Source organism: Bombyx mori, chromosome 2, assembly GCF_030269925.1.
Source record: "Bombyx mori chromosome 2, ASM3026992v2".
Taxonomy (NCBI): domain Eukaryota; kingdom Metazoa; phylum Arthropoda; class Insecta; order Lepidoptera; family Bombycidae; genus Bombyx; species Bombyx mori.
Genome location: NC_085108.1, coordinates 5,390,908 through 5,410,427, shown reverse-complemented (window position 1 = coordinate 5,410,427; position 19,520 = coordinate 5,390,908). Strand labels below are relative to the sequence as shown.

The window sequence follows — 19,520 nt, the reverse complement described above, 5'->3', positions numbered from 1 at the left end:
ACATATACCGCCAAACTCTTCGATACCCGGTCGTCATTCGACGACCAGGACGAGAGATCGGTACCGCAGCACGGATAAGGCAGTGATCAGACGATCCAAGTGGAGCGTCGACCACCACACTGTATCCGGCCGGATCGGTGGTCAGCAGAAGGTCCAATAGAGAGGGCTCGTGCCCCTCAATATCTGGGACACGGGTGGGCTGTGTCACCAGCCATTTATTTATTCAGCAAAATATCGTTCAATCAAAACATTCATAAAACTCGCAAATGTGACAAGAACATTTATGTATTGCATATTTATTTTTTATAATAGTTCAAAGATAAAAGTTACTTCCACATACAAATTATATCGACGCTTGAAAGGCAAACATGACTAAGCGACAATAACTGCTTTGTACATAAATGATAGGCAATAAACCATATTCGATGCGCAAAAAATATATATTTCTAGGTCTATTAAAATCATTTAAATCCTACAGCTACTAGCTAGATTCTACTACAGCTAGATTCGTTAAAATAAATTTTGTTTTCAGGTATTTCAACTTTAAATTAGTCTACTGTAAAGTTCACGCATTGTCGCTTAGTCACGTTTGCCTTTCAAGTATTGCAAGGGTCGATATATATGTTAAGGACATAACAGATACGTGTCTGTCCATTGATGTGCAAGACCTTAAAGCATTACGCGAAAAGTACGGAGCCATTTCGATGAAGCATTTTACGTTTAAACCTTAACGTTCGATCGGTGGACAAGCTCACGGCCCACCCGGCGTCAAGTGGTTACCGGAGCCCATAGACATCTACAACGTAAATGTCGCCATCCACATCGACACAAGAGTTGTAAGGACTGAGTTTTTAAACTTACAACGGCTTCCCCGCCCTTCAAACCGAAACGCATTACCGCTTTACCGCAGATATAGGCAGCGTCACAGACTTAGAATTGGACTATACGAGAGGATCGGAACGTTTGTGGCGACATCTGGCTCGTGGACCCAAGGTCAGAGCAAAGTGGTCGGCGCGCATGTACCATTACCCCATTACTCCCACCAAGCAGTCTTAGATCGTGACACAACAGACACTTCAACCCGATTCCTCAAATTTACCGGCATCTATTCAGCGGGCCCCCGTAACCGCTTCACACCGAATGGATCATCACACATCTAGCGTCTAATATCAACAAAAGCGAGTCCGCGCGGGTAGGTACCACCACCCCGCCTATTTCGGCCGTGAAGCAGTAATACGTTTCGACTTGAAGGGTAGGGCAGCCGTTGTAACTATATCTCAAGGTGGGTGGCACATTTACGTTGTAGATGTCTATGGGCTCCAGTAACCACTTAACACCAGGTGGGCTGTGAGCTCGTCCACCCACCTAGCAATAAAAAAAAAAGTTTCTCGCCGGATCTTTCCAGTGGGTCGCGTTTCCGATCCGGTGGTAGATTCTGCAAAGCACGGCTCTTGCTAGGGCTAGTGTTAGCAACACTCCGGTTTGAGCCCCGCGAGCTCACCTACACGCTAGGGTAGAGCTGAAATATCCTCTCAAGGCTATCAGCATTGGTAGGGGAAAAAAATCGATAAATTCATAAAAAAAAACACAAGCTGCTTTTTACTATTGATATTACATATATATTTTTAAGTCGATACCTATCTACCGATATTTGTGACGTAACTACATAGATAAGACTTCTCGGAGCATCTTAATTATAAAACTACAATAATCAAAGTGATGTGATTTAAAAAAAAAACATCGATAAAATTTCAATGTTGAGTTTATATTTGTGACAACATGAACACTTTCACTGCAGGAATGTAAGTTTAAACACATTCATACGGATACCATTTTAAAAGGCAAACTTTTTTATTTGTTATCGGTCACTCATCTATAGTTATCAATCCTATTGTCTTTTACATAAAATAATAATAATTTCAGTGAATTAATAAAAATTAAATAAAAAAAAAACTTTTAAATTCTTTCCCACATATATAAAAATGAGTCAATAAATAAATGACTAATAAAACAACTAATCAAGATATTTAATGTTATCGATAGAAATTGTAGTTCAAACAAACTAGAAAACAATCATTTCTTTCCTTTCCAACATTAAATACAATTAATCTTTATTTGTATTCATATAATAACCATTTTTCATTAACTTTTCATAATTTAAGGATCAAACCAAAATTGGAATACCTAAGCACACTGAACCCCGTTCGCACCGACCATTCAAGTCAAAATAAATATACAAAATCAATTCAAATTCATTTGTGACACTACGTATTCCGTAAATAAATTTATTACGGACAAACAATTTTTTCGAATATTTAGTAATAATTTAATTATCGACACGAAACAATATCGATATTTAGGACAACACCATTATTTATAAACTACAACATTGTGTTTGAAAAGACGAAAGTGAAAATTTAGATTTCAAGATAAAATTAACTAATACTTTTTGAATAATACATAGAAAAAACATAAGACTTAATATAAAATATATATTTATAATTGAATTTTGATCCGTCTCCCTTGTATTAACGTTAACAAAATGGCCTACTCCGGTCATCTTTCAATTACATGGGGTCTTGAATCATAAATATTGAACTCACATAAACAACTTACATAAAATTTTATTTATATATATATATTATTATTTCAACTTATTAAGTAATAAAGTTTGTACAGTACAGCCAAGGACAGAAATACAACAGGAATAACGTGTCTAAAATCTGCTTAGAACCACTAAAAGAACCGCATTGCGTATTTCTAACATTCACCTAAAATACTTTATCGATAATAATAATATCGACACAGTGGACCATCACTAATCTACGTGGATCGATTTAATCGACTTTTATCGTGATACCACAATTACAGATAACGAGAAAGCATCGATTAAACTACTATCGTCTACTACGGAAATACATATTGAGAAAATCGAAAAAATTTCAATGAAACAATCGAGTCGGTAATCGATATTTTCTCGATAAAAAATAAATAATCGAAATTCAAATTCGGCATTCAAGCACTATAAATTTTTTCAGTCTGCAGGCGGTATTACGATAATTGTACTACCGCTATCCTTGCCGGTGTATATCTCGGCTTTATCGATACTCTTGATGTAGACGATTTCTTTTAGAAACTTCTCAGAGTCCTCACACTTTACGTGCTCGTCTCCGTTGAGTTGCACCACGGAGACGTGTTGCTCTTTAGTCTGCGGCGGAGTCTGGACCTCCCTGTCTCTCAGCAGCGGCGACTCTTGCCTTATGTACACCGTCTGCGTGGACCTGACCTTACGGAACCTCATATCCTTGGGCAGCGTGGACGTTTCGCGGGTCTCCAGCGAAGTTGGGGTCGCGCTTCTCGTTCTGTAACTGGAATTGAGGCTCTTCGGTAGAGTGTTGGCGTCTCTTTCCGTGTTCTCGACCTCTGGTTTGACGAGGCCTATATCGGCGAAGAATTTCTTGAATTTCTCGACGAACGTTGGCGATTTCGCTCGATTGAGGCTGTTCGTGAGGCGTTCTTCGGCGAGCTCCTTAGCTGTCTCCTCGACGCGTTCCGGTATGTTGGACATGCTCTTGTGCTTCTCAATGTTGGCCCTGCGTTTCCACCGGACGTCGTCGTCGTCGTCTATGAACGGTATGTCCTGGAGATTGTTCTCGTTTCGGGTATCGACGGCCGCGTCTCTGAGCTCCTTCAACGGTGGTCCGACGTTCGCCTCCGATACGTATATCTGGGGCACGCTGGTGCTGGTGTTGTCCGTCTGTATGCCGCTGTCGGCTAAGCTACCATTTATGTGTGAGCTCCCGGCCCCGGTGCTCAAAACCTTCGTCAGCTGTTCCGAGAGCGTCTCCATCCGTTCCTGAACGTTGGACCGGTACGCGTTGTCGGCGTAAAATGCCGACGAGGGTCCCGGATCGCGCGCCGTCAAGTTCGAGGTGTCGAAATCGATACGCCTCTGGTAGTTATTGATTCTGTCCCTGTCTAGTATTTTCAGTCTGTCGGAAAGGACCGAGGGGTATTCGGCGGGCGCGGGCGGGTGACGCTGGTTCCACGTCGATATGGTCGTATCGGTAAAATCGCTCATGCTAGAACGTACCGAAGACCTGGGCGACAGTCGGGCCTGTCTCAGATATTCCGGATTGTAATCTTTGATAGGTCGCCCGATGAAGCGTCCTGAACAACATATACGCCCGTAATTAGTATAATTTCGACCTTGTTTTTTTAAAAATTACATTTCAGTTTATTTTTCTTTGCCCCCGGATTCGACACGGTCGTGCTGTTACCGATGATCACCAGTGGATGAACGTTAGCACACGTAATAAATATAATAATAAAAAAACACATCACAAAAAAAACGTACGAACGCGAATATAAAGTGTATATATTGATTTGCGAACGAGAGTCACATAATATTCAAAATCGGACAAAACGAACGACTTCACAACAGCGGACACAAACACCGGGAGGGGAAGGGGGGTTGGGGGGTGAGAGGGAGCGGGGAGAGAAAAATAATAAACTGAAATGTATAATAATAATAATAATAATTAAGGTACCAAAAAAAACAGATCACGCATTCAATGTTAGGGTTGGGTTATAACTAAATTCAACTTGTAAAAATAAAAATATAAACAATACTGGTTAATAATAAGAAACTAAGGTTAGTTTAAAAAAAAAACGGGCAAACGGATACTGAGCTGACAAATATCGACCAAAATGCCATTTTTTTTTTTTTAACGTTTACAATAATCTACCGATCCAGCATACCGGTTATTGTCAAGTCAATAATTCCTGTCAATACCGTATTAGCGAACAAAGAAAACAACAACCGTACCTGGCGTATCGATTTCCTCTTGTGGCCGCGACGGCTTCGCGATGCTCTTCCGCTTCGAAGGAGAGTGTTTCAGGGCTGTCCAAGGGAAACATTAAAATATTATAATGAGATTTTATTGGAAAATGGGGGTAGTTATTGAAATGTTATTGTGTTTTTTTTTGAAGGTAGTCGAATATAAACGGTTCATGTTTTTTTCGGAAGGTACAAATTCGTAAAATTTTACAATTTTTTAAATTTATTTTCTTTGTATTAAGTAGCTGTAATACTTTTCTTTATATATACAAGCAAATATCGAATTGAAAATTTAGGGTTTTTTTTTTTAAATTAACATTCAATAAAGTTGCTTCTGGTAAACGTAAAAGCTTATGTTACATTATACAATACCGTCAACACAATAACATTACAATAAATGTGTATTAAAAAAATAAATAAAAATAAAAAACGCGAAAAAATAAACAAATCTCACTAAATTCGCAAAACAAAGCTTTTGCCATTTTCGATTAAATTTTGTATCAGTCAGCGTTTTTGCAAATCATAATTTACAAATTCAATTGAAAACAAAGCTTCCATTATAATTGGTTACAAAGTTTTTAATAAGATAAATAATAGTGCCAATAACACTGGTATAGCGTATTAAAAAAATAATAATAATAATAGCAGTGTTCATATTCTTTTTTAATAAACAGTTAAAAAAAAAAGTTAAATAATAAATGAAAATTTAATAGAAGAAGTAAATGAATTTCATATACAAAAGAAAAAAATTCAACAATAGTCCGAAAACGACAAAAAAAAAACAAGAAAAAAAAACAACGTGCATTCATATCAAAATTCGATAGGACAGAGAAAAAACATCATTAAAACTAACTATAAAGAGAGATAGATGTATGTGTTGTAGATAACGTACATACATACACTATACGACATATTTGACGTTAATTATCTCTTTCACTCGTATCGTTAGGCAGTAGGTGCGAGCGAGTAAGATGATTAAAATCAAACGCCCAGAACACGAACAACTACTGAACAGTCGAGTCGAAGGAGCTCGATAGAGATGGAGCTAGTGAGCCAATGACGTCAGCAAACTACGGGGTAGCACAAATCACAAAACTTCCATTCAAATCAAAAATTGTTATAAGATTTTTTTCATACTATTATCGAGTGAGATAGAGATAAAAAAAAGTCACTTTAATACGTAACTTTACCTATAAAATTTTATCAGTCAGAGTCTTGATGCTTTGATAGCGAATTCAATTTCGACACATACATATTTCTAAAGCATTTTCTTTTACCGGTGTAAGCATTAAAGGAATCTTTATAACAATTTCCATTATAAAAACAATATACGGAAAACCTCCGACAATATTAACGGAGCACTCGACGGGAGAGAGAGGGAGAGAAAAATCGATTGACAGTGAAAGAGCATGGACATTAAAATGATTTGAAAAAAAAAAAAAGAAGAGGAAAAAAAAACATGCCATTCTCCCAAACAAATAAACGGACGGGGAAACTTACTGAGACCTCCACGGACGCGAGCGAGTATCCGATTACGGACAAATGGTGGGGAAAGAAAAATAAAAAATAAAGATATTATTTCCATTTAAATAAATCTTTTTTTTTCGTCAAAAACGTCTACGTATCTCGGAACGAGGGGACGTGCGTGATTTAAAATAAAATAAAAAAATAATAATACATAATAAAAAATCGACATGCCTATTTTAAAAAGAAAAGAAAAAAAATGTCTTGTCGGTACTTTAATGTCGGCTATATTTAAGTACAATTAACACGTTATGAGTGTTTTGTTGAACAATTTATAAAGTAAGATATTTTTTCCACAGAGCGTACAAATATTAGACACAGCAGTCGCTTGGCAATTATTATTAAAGACATTTTCCATGAATACAAACTTCTCCAATTTCAACAAATTTTTTTTATCACACGCAAAATATAGTAATACAATTTGGGAAACTTTTAATAGGCTGATAATTGATGTGCGATTTGTAGTAATAGTATTCTTTTTTTTCTGTAATATTTAAGTCATTACTATCAAACATTTCATTTCTGTTCACATCTATCGTAACGGCGGAGACTTGAATTGTTTTTGTAAACTATTTTTATCGTACTATGTGGATGTATTGTACCGTTTCCCAGATTGATAAAACAAAAACACTCATAGGTCTGTGAACTAAGAATCAAAAATTCCAAACAAAAAATAAATACGTTTAGAAGTGGCACTGTGGTTGTATAACTTTTTTTTTGTAAAAAAGAAACTTAAGCAACCTATCATTAACATATTTTTCCCTTATTTATTCACTGGTAGCCTAAGGGGCTTATTCCAGCTACCCTGTGACCGGTAGGTGATCTCATGGGGCTCAGCCTGGCTAATTTGCTAACACTGAACCTAGCAAGAGCAGGGCTTCGCAGAATCTACCACCGGATCCGAAACGCGACCCACTGAGAAGAACCGGAAACTCAGTGGGTTCATTAACACTATAGGAAGGCGTTTCATGACTGACTGAACTTTTTTTATTTTATTAATTGCTTAGATGGTTGGACGACCTCACAGCCCACCTGGTATTAAGTGGTTACTGGAGCCCATAGGCATCTCCAACGTAAACGCGCCACCCACCTTGAAACTTAAGTTCTAAGGTCTCAATGTAGTTACAACGGCTGCCCCACCCTTCAAACCGAAATGCAGTACTGCTTCACGGCAGAAATAGGCAGGGCGGTGGTACCTCCCCGTGCGGACTCACAAGAGGTCCTACCACCAGTATAAAAGACTGGAGCCGATTGATTACAGGCGATATGTCTCTCCAGTACAATCAATACTCCTAAAGCGCATTACTTCTTTTTTTTATACAAGGAATTTATGTTTTTAACACATTTTTTTTTCAATCAATAAAATAAAAAAATTAAATAAGCCGATTGACAAATACCGACAAAGCATCTTTTGGGAATTCTTTATTGAATTAGTAAAACAATTAGTTTGTCATTACATATGTTAATAGTAAAAAAATAATTAAAACAAAATAAATGAACAAACCCTCTAATGCATGCCTAAATTATAAAATAAATAAAAGAGAACGTAATGTTTGTAATAAAATATAAAATGCCTTTTATAAATGTATTTCACAGTATGGGTGCTGGTGATCGCTTGATTTTTAATAACTTTTCAATCAAGATATAAGACCAAAAAATATTGATTTCTCTCTTACCAAAAATATCTACGTGCACTTTTTAGCATTTCTATGTCTCGTCACCGTTATACGACTCCCCATGATTTGAAATTTTGTAAACACATCAGATACCGTTGACAAAACAATAATTTAATTTCTTTATCATAAATATTTTTTTGTTTTTTCCCTACCTATGCTGATAGCCTTGAGAGGCTATTTCAGCGTTACCCTAGCGTATAGGTGAGCTCTCGGGATTTAAACCGGAGGTGTTGCTAACACTGGCCCTAACAAGTGCAGTGATTCGCAGAATCTACCACAAGATCGGAAATGCGACTCACTGACAAGATCCGGCGAGGAACTCAGTGGGCTGTGTCTATGGATTAATTTACTCGCCGAACCCTTCGTCGCTCGCGACAGGTTCGACGAGGACGGTGACCTGTGCTTGAGGTACCTAAAAACACTGTTAATGGATCGAAAGGATACGTGATGACGTGTTAAGGGCGACGTCGACTGTTTATCATTCGGTCCACAGGATTGGGTATAATATATTTAATAAAAATAAAGTATTTATATTTTTAACTCGTCTTGCTTATTAAACATGTTTTTCTTTTAGTTCCTTTTTTAAGCTATATTCATTTATTTTGGTAAATGTTTAACGGGGCCCGTCAGCATCGCATAGTAAATACTTTCAGTCATTGGACTAAATAAACTGAAATATTTTCAGACTGGACACTTAACTGCACAGTCTCAATTCTATTTGTATTACAGTTAATCTCAAGGGTATAAAGAAAACGCACCCTTTTCGGCTGAAATAAGCAATTTCACACACCCCAAACGCCACAAATGAATTTTACTGTATTGAAACTTTAATTTTAAATTAAATGGATAAAAGAAACTGATCGATTAAAAAACTTCCCAAAATGTAATTAGAAAATAAACATTATTTTATTTTAACGTGTCGTTTTTGCTGTCGTCACACCAACACCCATAAATGTATCACTACACACACAATATACACAAAACATAGGCTTGGCCACCCTACAGTACCTATGTAACTAGTGACGAGGGTTCGGAACTTCCTGTGGTTGCCCTTGATTTCCGGCAGGTCCACTGCGGAGCGCGTTTACAATAACATAATACATTGTTTCATATCATGGAATTATATAGTTTCAAATCGAATTGAATTCTATTTAAAGATTCAATATGGTTTAATTTTGTTTTTCATTTTTTTATCATTAATTGCGGACTAATAAACTCCATGATACAAAAGATGGTGTCTTGTTTCATATTTAACAACTCACATCTCTGATAAAATACACTTAGTTTGTCTAAGAAGATACGATAGTTAATATAGGATGTTGACTGCACATAATATAACTATATGGAACTAATGAATGAAAGAGAATATATAGAAGTCATAAGAGTTAGAGAGAAAGAGAGAGAGAGAGAGAGAGATAGGGAGAGAGAACTATTCACATGACATCACACCTTGTGTCATGTCTTATGGAATTACATTGAGATCTTCTATTGGTGATTTTTGTTCGGTATGACGATGTTCAGAATCGTATTAGTTTAGTACTTGTATATGAGTCGTCTATTGTCAAAGGTGGCAATCTGTGCATTTGGACAAAAAAATGTTATTGATATGTTAATACAGATTGATTTGAATATAATCGTCTCCTTCAAAGAATACGGTTCAAAACCTGCATTAAATAAAGGTTAATAGTTAACCTGTTATTTATCTAAGATGTCGTTCCGAAGAGTTTTGTGACTGCCAATGGAATACAAAGTCAATAATTCGTTTTTCTGATTTACCAATACTATTCAAAAGTCAGATTGCCGGCTTTAATAATAGACGACTCATATACAAGTATATCTTGAAGATGACGTCACAGTCGGAGATGTTATGTCGCTACAAAAATTACAGACACTCTATTTCTTTTTTTTCTAACTATTCTAGTGACCTCGAGGGGTCATACTAGATACACTGAACGAGTAGGTGAGCTCACGGAACTCTAATCTGGTGACTTTGCTTACACTAGCCCTAGCAAGAGCAGCGCTTTGCAGAATCCACCACCGGATCGTAAACGCGACCCACTGAGAAGATCCGGCGAGAAATTCAGTGCTCAGGCTGTATGTAAGGGTTAACGCTTTGAGAATAACAGGTTTGGCAATGCTTCTCAAAACCTACTGAGAAATGTATTCTGTGTTATATCAGAGCGCTTGTAGTGGTTTTTTTTTTGTTTTTTGTAATATTTTTAAGTACAATTAAGTACATTAAAATTGTACTATTTGCAATAACAAAAAAAAACCTTTATATTTTTTAATCTTCATCTTTTATCGACAATTATTTTTTGTAATTAGAAATGTTTCAATAAAAAAAAATGTGAGCGCTAATTATAGAAACAAAACACCATTTCGACACGTGATTAGTAAACAATTGGTTAGAGATTTGGTTTTAGTATGAACATTTCGAAATTCCAAGAATTTTATTTTGATCATCATCGTTGATTGCTTTGACCGACTTGAACAAAAAAAAAAAAAAAACGAAGAGGTTCTAAATTCGGCACATAATAATATGGTTTTTACACGCTATTAGTTAAATTATCATGTGCCTACAATATGAATTAGTACAGGAATACATGGAATATTTCGATAAAATATTTCATTCAGTTTGTATCACCTAATCTATCATATTTTTAATCGATTTTTTTGCAACATCCAACCAACTCGAAGAAAGGAACAACATTCAACTAGATCATGCTTATTAATATTAATTTTATTTACTTGTAAAATTCTTGAAATTTCAAAACCGAGAGAGAGCAATACTTACGAAACATCAGTTATCGAGAAAACTAGAGATGTGGTTAGCGGAACAGTTAAAAGGAATTCATAGGGTCACGTAAAAATATTTAACGTAGCCCCTTTGTATATATATAAATATATATAATTTCAATTAATATTGCTTGTCCAAAGTGACAACCCTGACCTGTGTGACAGGAGCAAAAAAAAACGAAATCTCTAAAAGAAAATTAATTATCGATAATATATACAAAGTGGCTACATCTATCGACATTTACGAGGTTCATTTTGGATTCATTATACACTTTTATAGCCGAGGACGCTAGCTATAACGTAAAATGATCAAAGCATTTTCTAATGAACGGGAACTTGAAATTTTTGAGAGGAAAATTATCGGAACATCGATCAATATCGATTTTAGATTGTTTGTAACTTCATCGAATTCATGTCTCTGGATCTGATTTAATCATATATTACATACGTGATTCAATATGTATTACTATAATATAATATAATATATAAATTGTATTATTGAGGAGTCAGTGCGATACTTACACGAAGGTATCTTCTTGAAAACGGTTTTAGCCATGAAATCTAAGAATCTCTGAGCGTAGAAGCTGGGTCTGTGGACCGATACAGTGTCCTGGAAAACAAGAAACAATGCTTCTATAATCACAAAACACTGATAATACACATATGCAAAAACATCGATAAACATTTTGTTTTATCTCTAACTGTAACCTTTTAACCTTGAGCTTATTTTCACATATTTTGCAGAAACCGCTAAAGGGTTTGTGAAATAAAAAAAATCAATGCTAAATTGTTAGCAAAATAATATTAAATGGTTATTCATAAATGTTTTATTAACTAATTATAAACCGTTATACGTGCCCACGCTAAGACACGTCCATACAGATTAATATCTAATACCTATAATCAAACTGCGCAATAGTCGGTATTCCGACGCTCCGCCCTTTATACACGTTAATCAATAATCGATATTTTTACCGTTGTACATTTAGTAATTAACTAGCTGTACCCCCGTCCGCTTCGTTGATCATATAAAATTAACATTAATATTTTTCACCACCTCCCCCCCCCCCCACAAAGATTCTCATCATTAACGCCCCCGCAACTGGTGTAGGGAGTCGAACACTCATATAAATATTAGCCTATCCATTTAAGTACATGTATTTTCTACATTATCTACATGGATACCAAGTTTCAAGGCAATCGGATGCATGGTTCAGTAGTTATAACGGAACATCCGTAAAAACTACTGTAGATTTATATATTAGTATAGATCAGTAATTAGCGTTCAGTTGTACAGCCCTATATTTTATATACGATGTCATTTCTGTGAAGTCGCGAGCAGATAAAGCAGTAATGCGTTTCGGTTTGGAGAGCGGGGAAGCGGTTGTAACTATACTTGAGACCATAGAACTTATGTCTCAAGGTGGGTGGCGCATTTACGTCGTAGATGTCTATGGGCTCCAGTAACCACTTAACTCCAGGTGGGCTGTGAGCTAGTCCACCCATCTAAGTAATAAAAAAAAAAAGAAGAGTTCACAACGTGAATGCCGCCATGAGGCATGAGACATGAGGTTGCAGTCTCGTTATTGTTCACACAAAGCACTACAAAAACGGTCGAGTACTCACGCCATCGTGTATCATGCTCTTCCAAGTGTGCTCGAGCTTCTTCCGGAGACGATACGACTGGAGTATGTCGATGATGCCCAGGAACAGCAGCAGACGCTCGCCACGCGCGTTCCGGGCCGGGATGCCGCCGGACCTGGTGTGTTGTCGAATCGATATTAAATCGAATGAATCGAATCGCTTGTAATGGGGAAACTGTATCGAGATGACGTCCTCGCGAGCTGGTATGTCCAGGTCAACCAACCGATTTTTTTTCTAAAGTGATTTGATGGCCTGGTAACCAAGACCTTTAGGTCAAGTCTTATTTTAAAACGATAATATGAATTGGATTAATATGAAACATGGCATGTAATGTAATGAGATGAGATGATATATGATATGATATGGAATGAAATATAATCTCAGTAAAATGGTGGTCATTTACTGAAACATTTCCAGTTGACTTTTTGGAGGATCCCGAGAAGTGACTTTCAGCGGCTTTGTTTGATTTTTCCACATTTGTGCACTTTCACAGATACTAAACAATTAATAAGCCACCGTTATTACACATTTAAACCCGAAGAAACACTGAACAGACAAAATAAAACAAATGTTATCATAACTTCACTCTTCGCTTCCTTCCCGCCAAAAAGTCTCAACCAACCGAGGCTCGGGACTGACTGGGTGGCGCGGTAGATAGCGCCCGCGACAGTTGCGCTACACACGCAGACTCGATTCTTATATCAAACATTAGCCTGATTTGTGTGCATTTCTCTTCTTCTCTTCTTAGTCGAATACTTCATTGCTGAAGGTCGTGTCCTTGAAAGCCCTTCGTGGCTCTTTGTACTCTCAGCTTCCATTTGCTTCGGTTTTCGGCTTCTCTCAGGGCGTTCGCAACAGAGAGTCCTGTGAGCGCAGTTATCTGATCCGACCAACGGTTTGGTGGCCGGCCGGCGGGTCTTTTCCCTTCTACCTTGCCCACCACAATCAATCTTTCAAGGTTGTCTGGTAGCCGCCGAGCAATATGACCAAAGTAACCAAGAACCTTCTGGTAGCAAATCGTCGACAGTCTCGTTTCTATACGAAGTTGCTCGAGGACAGATTTGTTTGTTCTCTTGGCGGTCCACGGTATTTATTATCTATATCATACCCGATCCTGTGGACCGAATGGTTTATAAACAGATGACGTCGCCCTAAACACGTCATTACGGATCCACTAACGGTGCTATTAGGTACCTCAAGCACCGGTCATCGTTCTCGTCGAACCCGTCGACGACCCGCTTGCGACGAAGGGCTCGACGAGCGAATTAACCCATAGACATAGCCCACTGAGTTTCTCGCCGGATTTTCTCAGTGGGTCAGGTTTCCGATCCGGTGGTAGATTCTGCGAAGCACTGCTCTTGCTAGGGTTCGTGTTAGCAACGTCACGTTTAATCCCCGTGAGTTCACCTATTAGTCAAGGTTACGCTGAAATAGTCTCTCAAGGCTATCAGCTTAGGTAGGAAAAAATAAAATAAAGTAGAGTACTCACGGGACATCTTCCTCCTCATCTATGGGCTCGCTTTCCGCCTGTATGCTCTCCATGGCTGTCGAGTGCGCGACCAGACGCTGTCGGTTTATCGATCTGGAAACACACAGACCTATATACATAAACGGTAACAGATAATTAATATCTATACTAATATATAAATCTACAGTGGTTTTTACGGATGTTCCGTTATAACTACTGAACCATGCATCCGATTGACTTTAAACTTGGTATCCATGTCGAAAATACATGTACTTAATGGGTAGGCTAATATTTATATGAGTGTTGGACTCCCTACACCAGTTGCGGGGGCGTTCATGATGAGAATCTTTGTGGGGAAGGTGAGAAATAATAATGTTAATTTTAAATGCCCAGCGAAGCGGACGGGTACAGCTAGTTTCTTATATAATTTAATATTTCTTCACAAGTATAATAACATCCAAGAAGCGTGACCCAATAAGAAGATCCGGCAAGAAACTCAGCGGGCTGTGTCTATGGGTTAATTCGCTCGTCGAGCACTTCGTCGGGTCAAGCGACAGATTCGACGAGGACGGTTACCGGTGCTTGTGGTAACCTAATTTTTAAAACACACATTAACAACCAAAATAATGCAAAGTTAGACAATCCAAGCGCCTCAGTAACAGAAATCGATATGATTACTTCAGTGCGCCGCATAGGTCACCGGTGGCAGTCAGTGTGCTAATACTAATATTTAATATAAGGCCATTAGCCATTTAATATAAGATATTATTAGTTTTAGCGTGTATTCGAAAGGATATCGACCCGTCTGTTGTTAAGTGATTATATAAAACCATGAATACGACAACACGAATATACATAACGAGACGTCACGTCTAAACCTCTATTCCGTCGGAGCAAACATTATATATGAATATGGCTTAGTGATATAAACTACGACGGATCAAGCGACAGAACCGTTTTTTTCTGATTGAGAGTTTACTGGTGTCCTTGAGGCCTTTCCAGTTTCACAAGGGCAGGTGGGCGAGCAAGGGCTCAGCCAGAAGGGGTGGGATTTGCTAACAGCTACCCGAGCGCCTCCAAGGGAGACCTAACAACTCAAGAGCAGCTGCTTCGCGAGTGAATCTACTACCGGATCGAAATTGCTACCCGCTGAGAACATCCGGCGAGATACTCAATGGGCTTTTTTATTTTTTATTGCTTAGATGGGTGGACGAGCTCACAGCCCACCTGGTGTTAAGTGGTTACTGGAGCCCATAGACACCTGCAACGTAAATGCGCCACCCACCTTGAGACAAAAGTTCTAAGGTCTCAGGTATAGTTACAACGGCCGCCCCACTCTTCAAACCGAAACGCATTACTGCTTCACGGCAGAAATAAGCAGGGTGGTTATACCTAGCCGCGCGGACTCTCAAGAGGTCCTACCACCAATTTGGGCTGATGCTTAGGTTAGGTTGCACGTCGAACTCTTTGCCGAGTTCGACGAGTACGGTTACCGGGGTCTCTGCTCCTAGTGTTAGATCGGAAGGCGTCTAATGCAAGGGTTATTGGATCTGATGGATCCGTAGGGACGTGTCTAGGGCGACGACGATGACTGGCTCCTGCGTGATCAGGATTCGGGAGACGGAACCGTCCGGGCTCGGGCGAGTCTTAAATATAATTTAAATTATCTAACATATTTTAAGAACAAACACAACGTACACCGACTTCATTATAATCTATAATAACTACCCACACGATGCAACGAAAATGTTACAAGGTATTCAAAACGAAACCTTACCACAACACATTAAGGTACATTTTAAAAAGGATAACAATAAAACATGCATGTTACTAACTACCCACAATGTTATAAAAAAAAAATTTTTTTTTTTTGTTATTCACAATTATTAATAATTTCTCCGATACAAACTCACGGACAAAATCTTGTTGTTAAACACGCATACATACAAAAACCGATCACATGCACAAGGCGTTAAGAACAAAGAATACGTTAAGTATGAATCAAGACAGTTAGATGTTAGAACGGAACGCATCATCTCATTCGTTATTAAATAATATCATCGAAGCATATTGAATTATCATACTGTGTCCTTTTAACTTGGATCCCGAAATCCTCCCTGGCTTCGGATCTGAAAATTGTGTTCGAAATATATAAAAAAAATCGGTTGTCTGTAAAGTCGGTTTACTGACGATAGTTAAACGTGACAACATCATAAGAAAATACTGATGCAATGGTTTCATTTTGCAATTATCACTTTTTATTTTTATTTTATTGCCCTTGTAGGCAGACGAGCATACGGCCCACCTGATGATGAGTGATTACTGTCGCCCATGGACTTCAGCAACGCCAGGGACAGAGCCAAGCCGCTGCCTGCCGCTTAATACTCTCCATAAGCCTCGTTTGAAGAAGGACATGTCATAGCGCTCGGGAAACACCGTGGAGGGGAGCTCATTCCATAGCCGGATGGTACGTGGCAAAAAAGACCTCTGGAAACGCACTGTGGATGACCGCAGTAGCTCCAGGTAATATGGATGAACTCTACTCCGGTGGCGGGCGGTGCTATGGTAAAAACGAGATGCCGGTATCATCACGAACAATTCCTCAGAGCACTCCAACAATTATCGTTGCTATAAACAATTGACACCACATTCACTTTTCATTGAACTTTCATACTTGACGAAAACATGTAAAGGTATTATTGTATAGCAGCTGTCCACGCGGATGCATCGCTCACTCAAGTACGAGAGAGACATATGTCGAACGCTGCCGAACGCGGAGGCCGATTGTGCCTCTTTGTCGCTCGTTGCGCGCTCTCGCTTGCACTTCAAGCCTTAAATGGAACGCCTCAGAGCGAGGTAACGCCGCAAGAGTCATGTTTTTTCGTGCGTGCAGCCGGCTCCATCGAAATATAAGACGTTGTCACGTTAAAAAAATATTTAATTGTATACCGAGATAAAAATCTCCAGTTTTTTGTCTTAATATTTTTTCCTAATTTTAAACTTTAAATGGCTCTCCGGGAAAGTTGCAAAAATGTCGCTAAAACCAATAGATAACCTTTCACCCCTCGATATATAAAGCTTATGTATAGGACATATCTGTATATCGACGCTTGAAAGGCAAACGTGACTAAGCAACAATGCGGGAACTTTACACTAGACTAATTTAAAGTTGAAATACCTGAAAAAAATTCTATTTTAAAGAATCTAGCTGTAGGATTGAAATGATTTTAATAGACCTAGAAATGCATATTTTTTGCGCATCGAATACGGTTATTGCCTATCATTTATGTACAAAGCAGTTATTGTCGCTTAGTCACGTTTGCCTTTCAAGCAACTATATATATATATATACTATATCTACTGTCGTCTATTCCCCACATTAACTACTAATGACTATGTTACTAACCTCGTTCGATTGAGTCCAGTTCTCTTGGTCTCCCCTTCGTTATCCTCACCATCGCTCTGACCGGATTCCGTCAGTTTCCTGGCTTCGTTCTTCTCGCGCTGGGCGTCATCTAAGTTATGTATGCCGACCAGGAGGGAGTAGTCCATGATCTATGATCCAAAATTACCATTACTCACCAACGAATACGAATTAAAAAAAAAAACTACTCAACCATATCTATACTAGTATATAAATCTACTGTGGTTTTTACGGATGTTCCGTTATAACTACTGAACCGTGCATCCGATTGACTTGAAACTTGGTATCCATGTAGAAAATACATGTACTTAATGGATAGGATAATATTTATATGAGTGTTGGACTCCCTACACCAGTTGCGGGGGCGTTAATGATGAGAATCTTTGTGGGGGTGGGTGAGAGATAATAAATGTTAATTTTAAATTGCCCAGCGAAGCGAACGGATACAGGTAGTTACTTACTAAAGCTATCTCTGTAAGGCATTGGCATTTGTAATAGCTAAGGTAAGCTATTCTTGAAACTATAGTCGTGACATCTGTTATTCAAGTTGGTATCGAGATATGTAATAGTTTAGAGATTGCCCCCATATGACGTCACACGTGGTGTAAACAAAGTCTGCGCGTCAAAATCTCCATTATCGCATTTGAAACTTATTAACAACGATATATCTTACTGTTGGTAGGACGTCTTATGAGTGGGGGAGGAGTAATCCACACGGGGAGGTAGCCCCACCCTATTTCTGCCGTGAAGCAGTAACGCGTTTCGGTTTGAAGGTTGGAGCATCAGTTATACTATTAACACTGATAGGAACTTATGTTTCCAGTTGGGCGGCGGCATTGACATGAGAAACGAAGCAAAAGCGCGCCATCTAGAGGATGCGAGCCGCAATTACTCGTCAAACATCGGCTCACTTTGGAAGAGTGAAGACGTCTCAGAACTGTCATATTGTTTTTTTTAAGGGATTTTATGACCTGGTAGCTAAGACCTTTAGGTCAAGTCTTATTTAATATATGTTCATAATTTTCATGAAAAATGATAATATGAAATGAAATTAACTTGATTAATATGAATTATGGCATGAAATGAAGTGAAATGAAATGAGATGAGATGACATGGTATAAAATATAATAATAATAATAATAGTAAAGCCTTTATTCAGACAAAAACATTTTTTTTACATATACAATTATTATTTCTTTTTTTTACTATGTTTTAAGTAAGTAGTGGTATTAATATTAATTAATTTTTTATGGATTTTTTTTTTTAATTTATTATTATTAGTTTTTGTTTGTTTGTCTATTATAGACATAGGCCTAGGGGGGGTATAAAATATAATCTCAGTAAAATGGTGGTCATTTACTGAGACTTTTTCAGTGAACTTTTTGGAGGATCCCGAGAAGTGACTTTCAGCGGCTTTGTTTGATTTTCCCACATTTGTGCACTTTCACAGATACTAAACAGTTAATAAGCCACCGTTATTACACATTTAAACCTGAAGAAACACTAAATAGACAAAATAAAACAAAACACACAACTTCACTCCTCGCGTTCCCGCCAAAAAGTCTGTCACATTGATTCGTAAAGCTCAATCTCTTTGCACGACTACCCACTATGTCAAGAAATAATAAAGATATCAACCCATTCTGCGGCATATACTTATTAATTTACCTTGAAGCTCTCCAATACACGACAATCACGCTGCATCGTTTTTATCAAAGCCGTGTACGTGTCCGCTTCCAGAAATATCCCCTCGTTGTGATGCTCCATGAAGTCGAGATCCTTGTAGGTCGGTGAGGTTTTCTGTCGTTCTGTTTTGCTTGCCTGTGTGAACGTTTATATTAATTAAAGTTATTACAAAAAAAAATAGGGTTGTCACTTGTCTGTAAAGTTGGTTTACGGACGATAGTTTTAATTGATGACGTCAGTAGCAGAACTATACTGCTAGCTCTGACGTCACGCGAGAAGAGTTATGTATGTGTCACAAGCCAACGCTTGGGCCGATTGTGCCACTCTATCGCTTGTACCGCGCTCTCGCTTTCACGTGACACTTTTTCGTGCGTGCAACAGATTTTGCTGTGCTTCGTGATGGCCGTGCTTCGCAGAATCTACCACCGGATCGGAAACGCGACCCACTGAGAAGATCAGGCG

At 38.2% G+C, this 19,520-nt stretch overlaps 1 protein-coding gene across 20 annotated transcripts in view; it reads right to left on the bottom strand.

Annotated features, from left to right (window-relative positions):
- LOC101747094 (phosphatidylinositol 4-phosphate 5-kinase type-1 alpha) overlaps positions 1 to 19,520 on the bottom strand; it is a 98,697-nt gene that overhangs the window by 25,816 nt on the left and 53,361 nt on the right. For 6 of the 20 annotated variants that reach the window (XM_062672753.1, XM_062672782.1, XM_062672740.1 and 3 more), the window contains exons 7-14: positions 19,041 to 19,193; positions 17,355 to 17,503; positions 16,033 to 16,077; positions 13,970 to 14,062; positions 12,463 to 12,595; positions 11,359 to 11,446; positions 9,049 to 9,111; positions 4,829 to 4,903 (exon numbers count right to left, since the gene is read on the bottom strand). In XM_062672753.1, the coding sequence (XP_062528737.1) occupies positions 4,829 to 4,903; positions 9,049 to 9,111; positions 11,359 to 11,446; positions 12,463 to 12,595; positions 13,970 to 14,062; positions 16,033 to 16,077; positions 17,355 to 17,503; positions 19,041 to 19,193 (799 nt within the window). Of the gene's footprint in view, positions 1 to 1,744; positions 4,171 to 4,828; positions 4,904 to 9,048; positions 9,112 to 11,358; positions 11,447 to 12,462; positions 12,596 to 13,969; positions 14,063 to 16,032; positions 16,078 to 17,354; positions 17,504 to 19,040; positions 19,194 to 19,520 lie in introns of those variants that run through there. The other 14 variants (XM_062672789.1, XM_062672790.1, XM_062672750.1 and 11 more) reach the window with 6 other exon arrangements.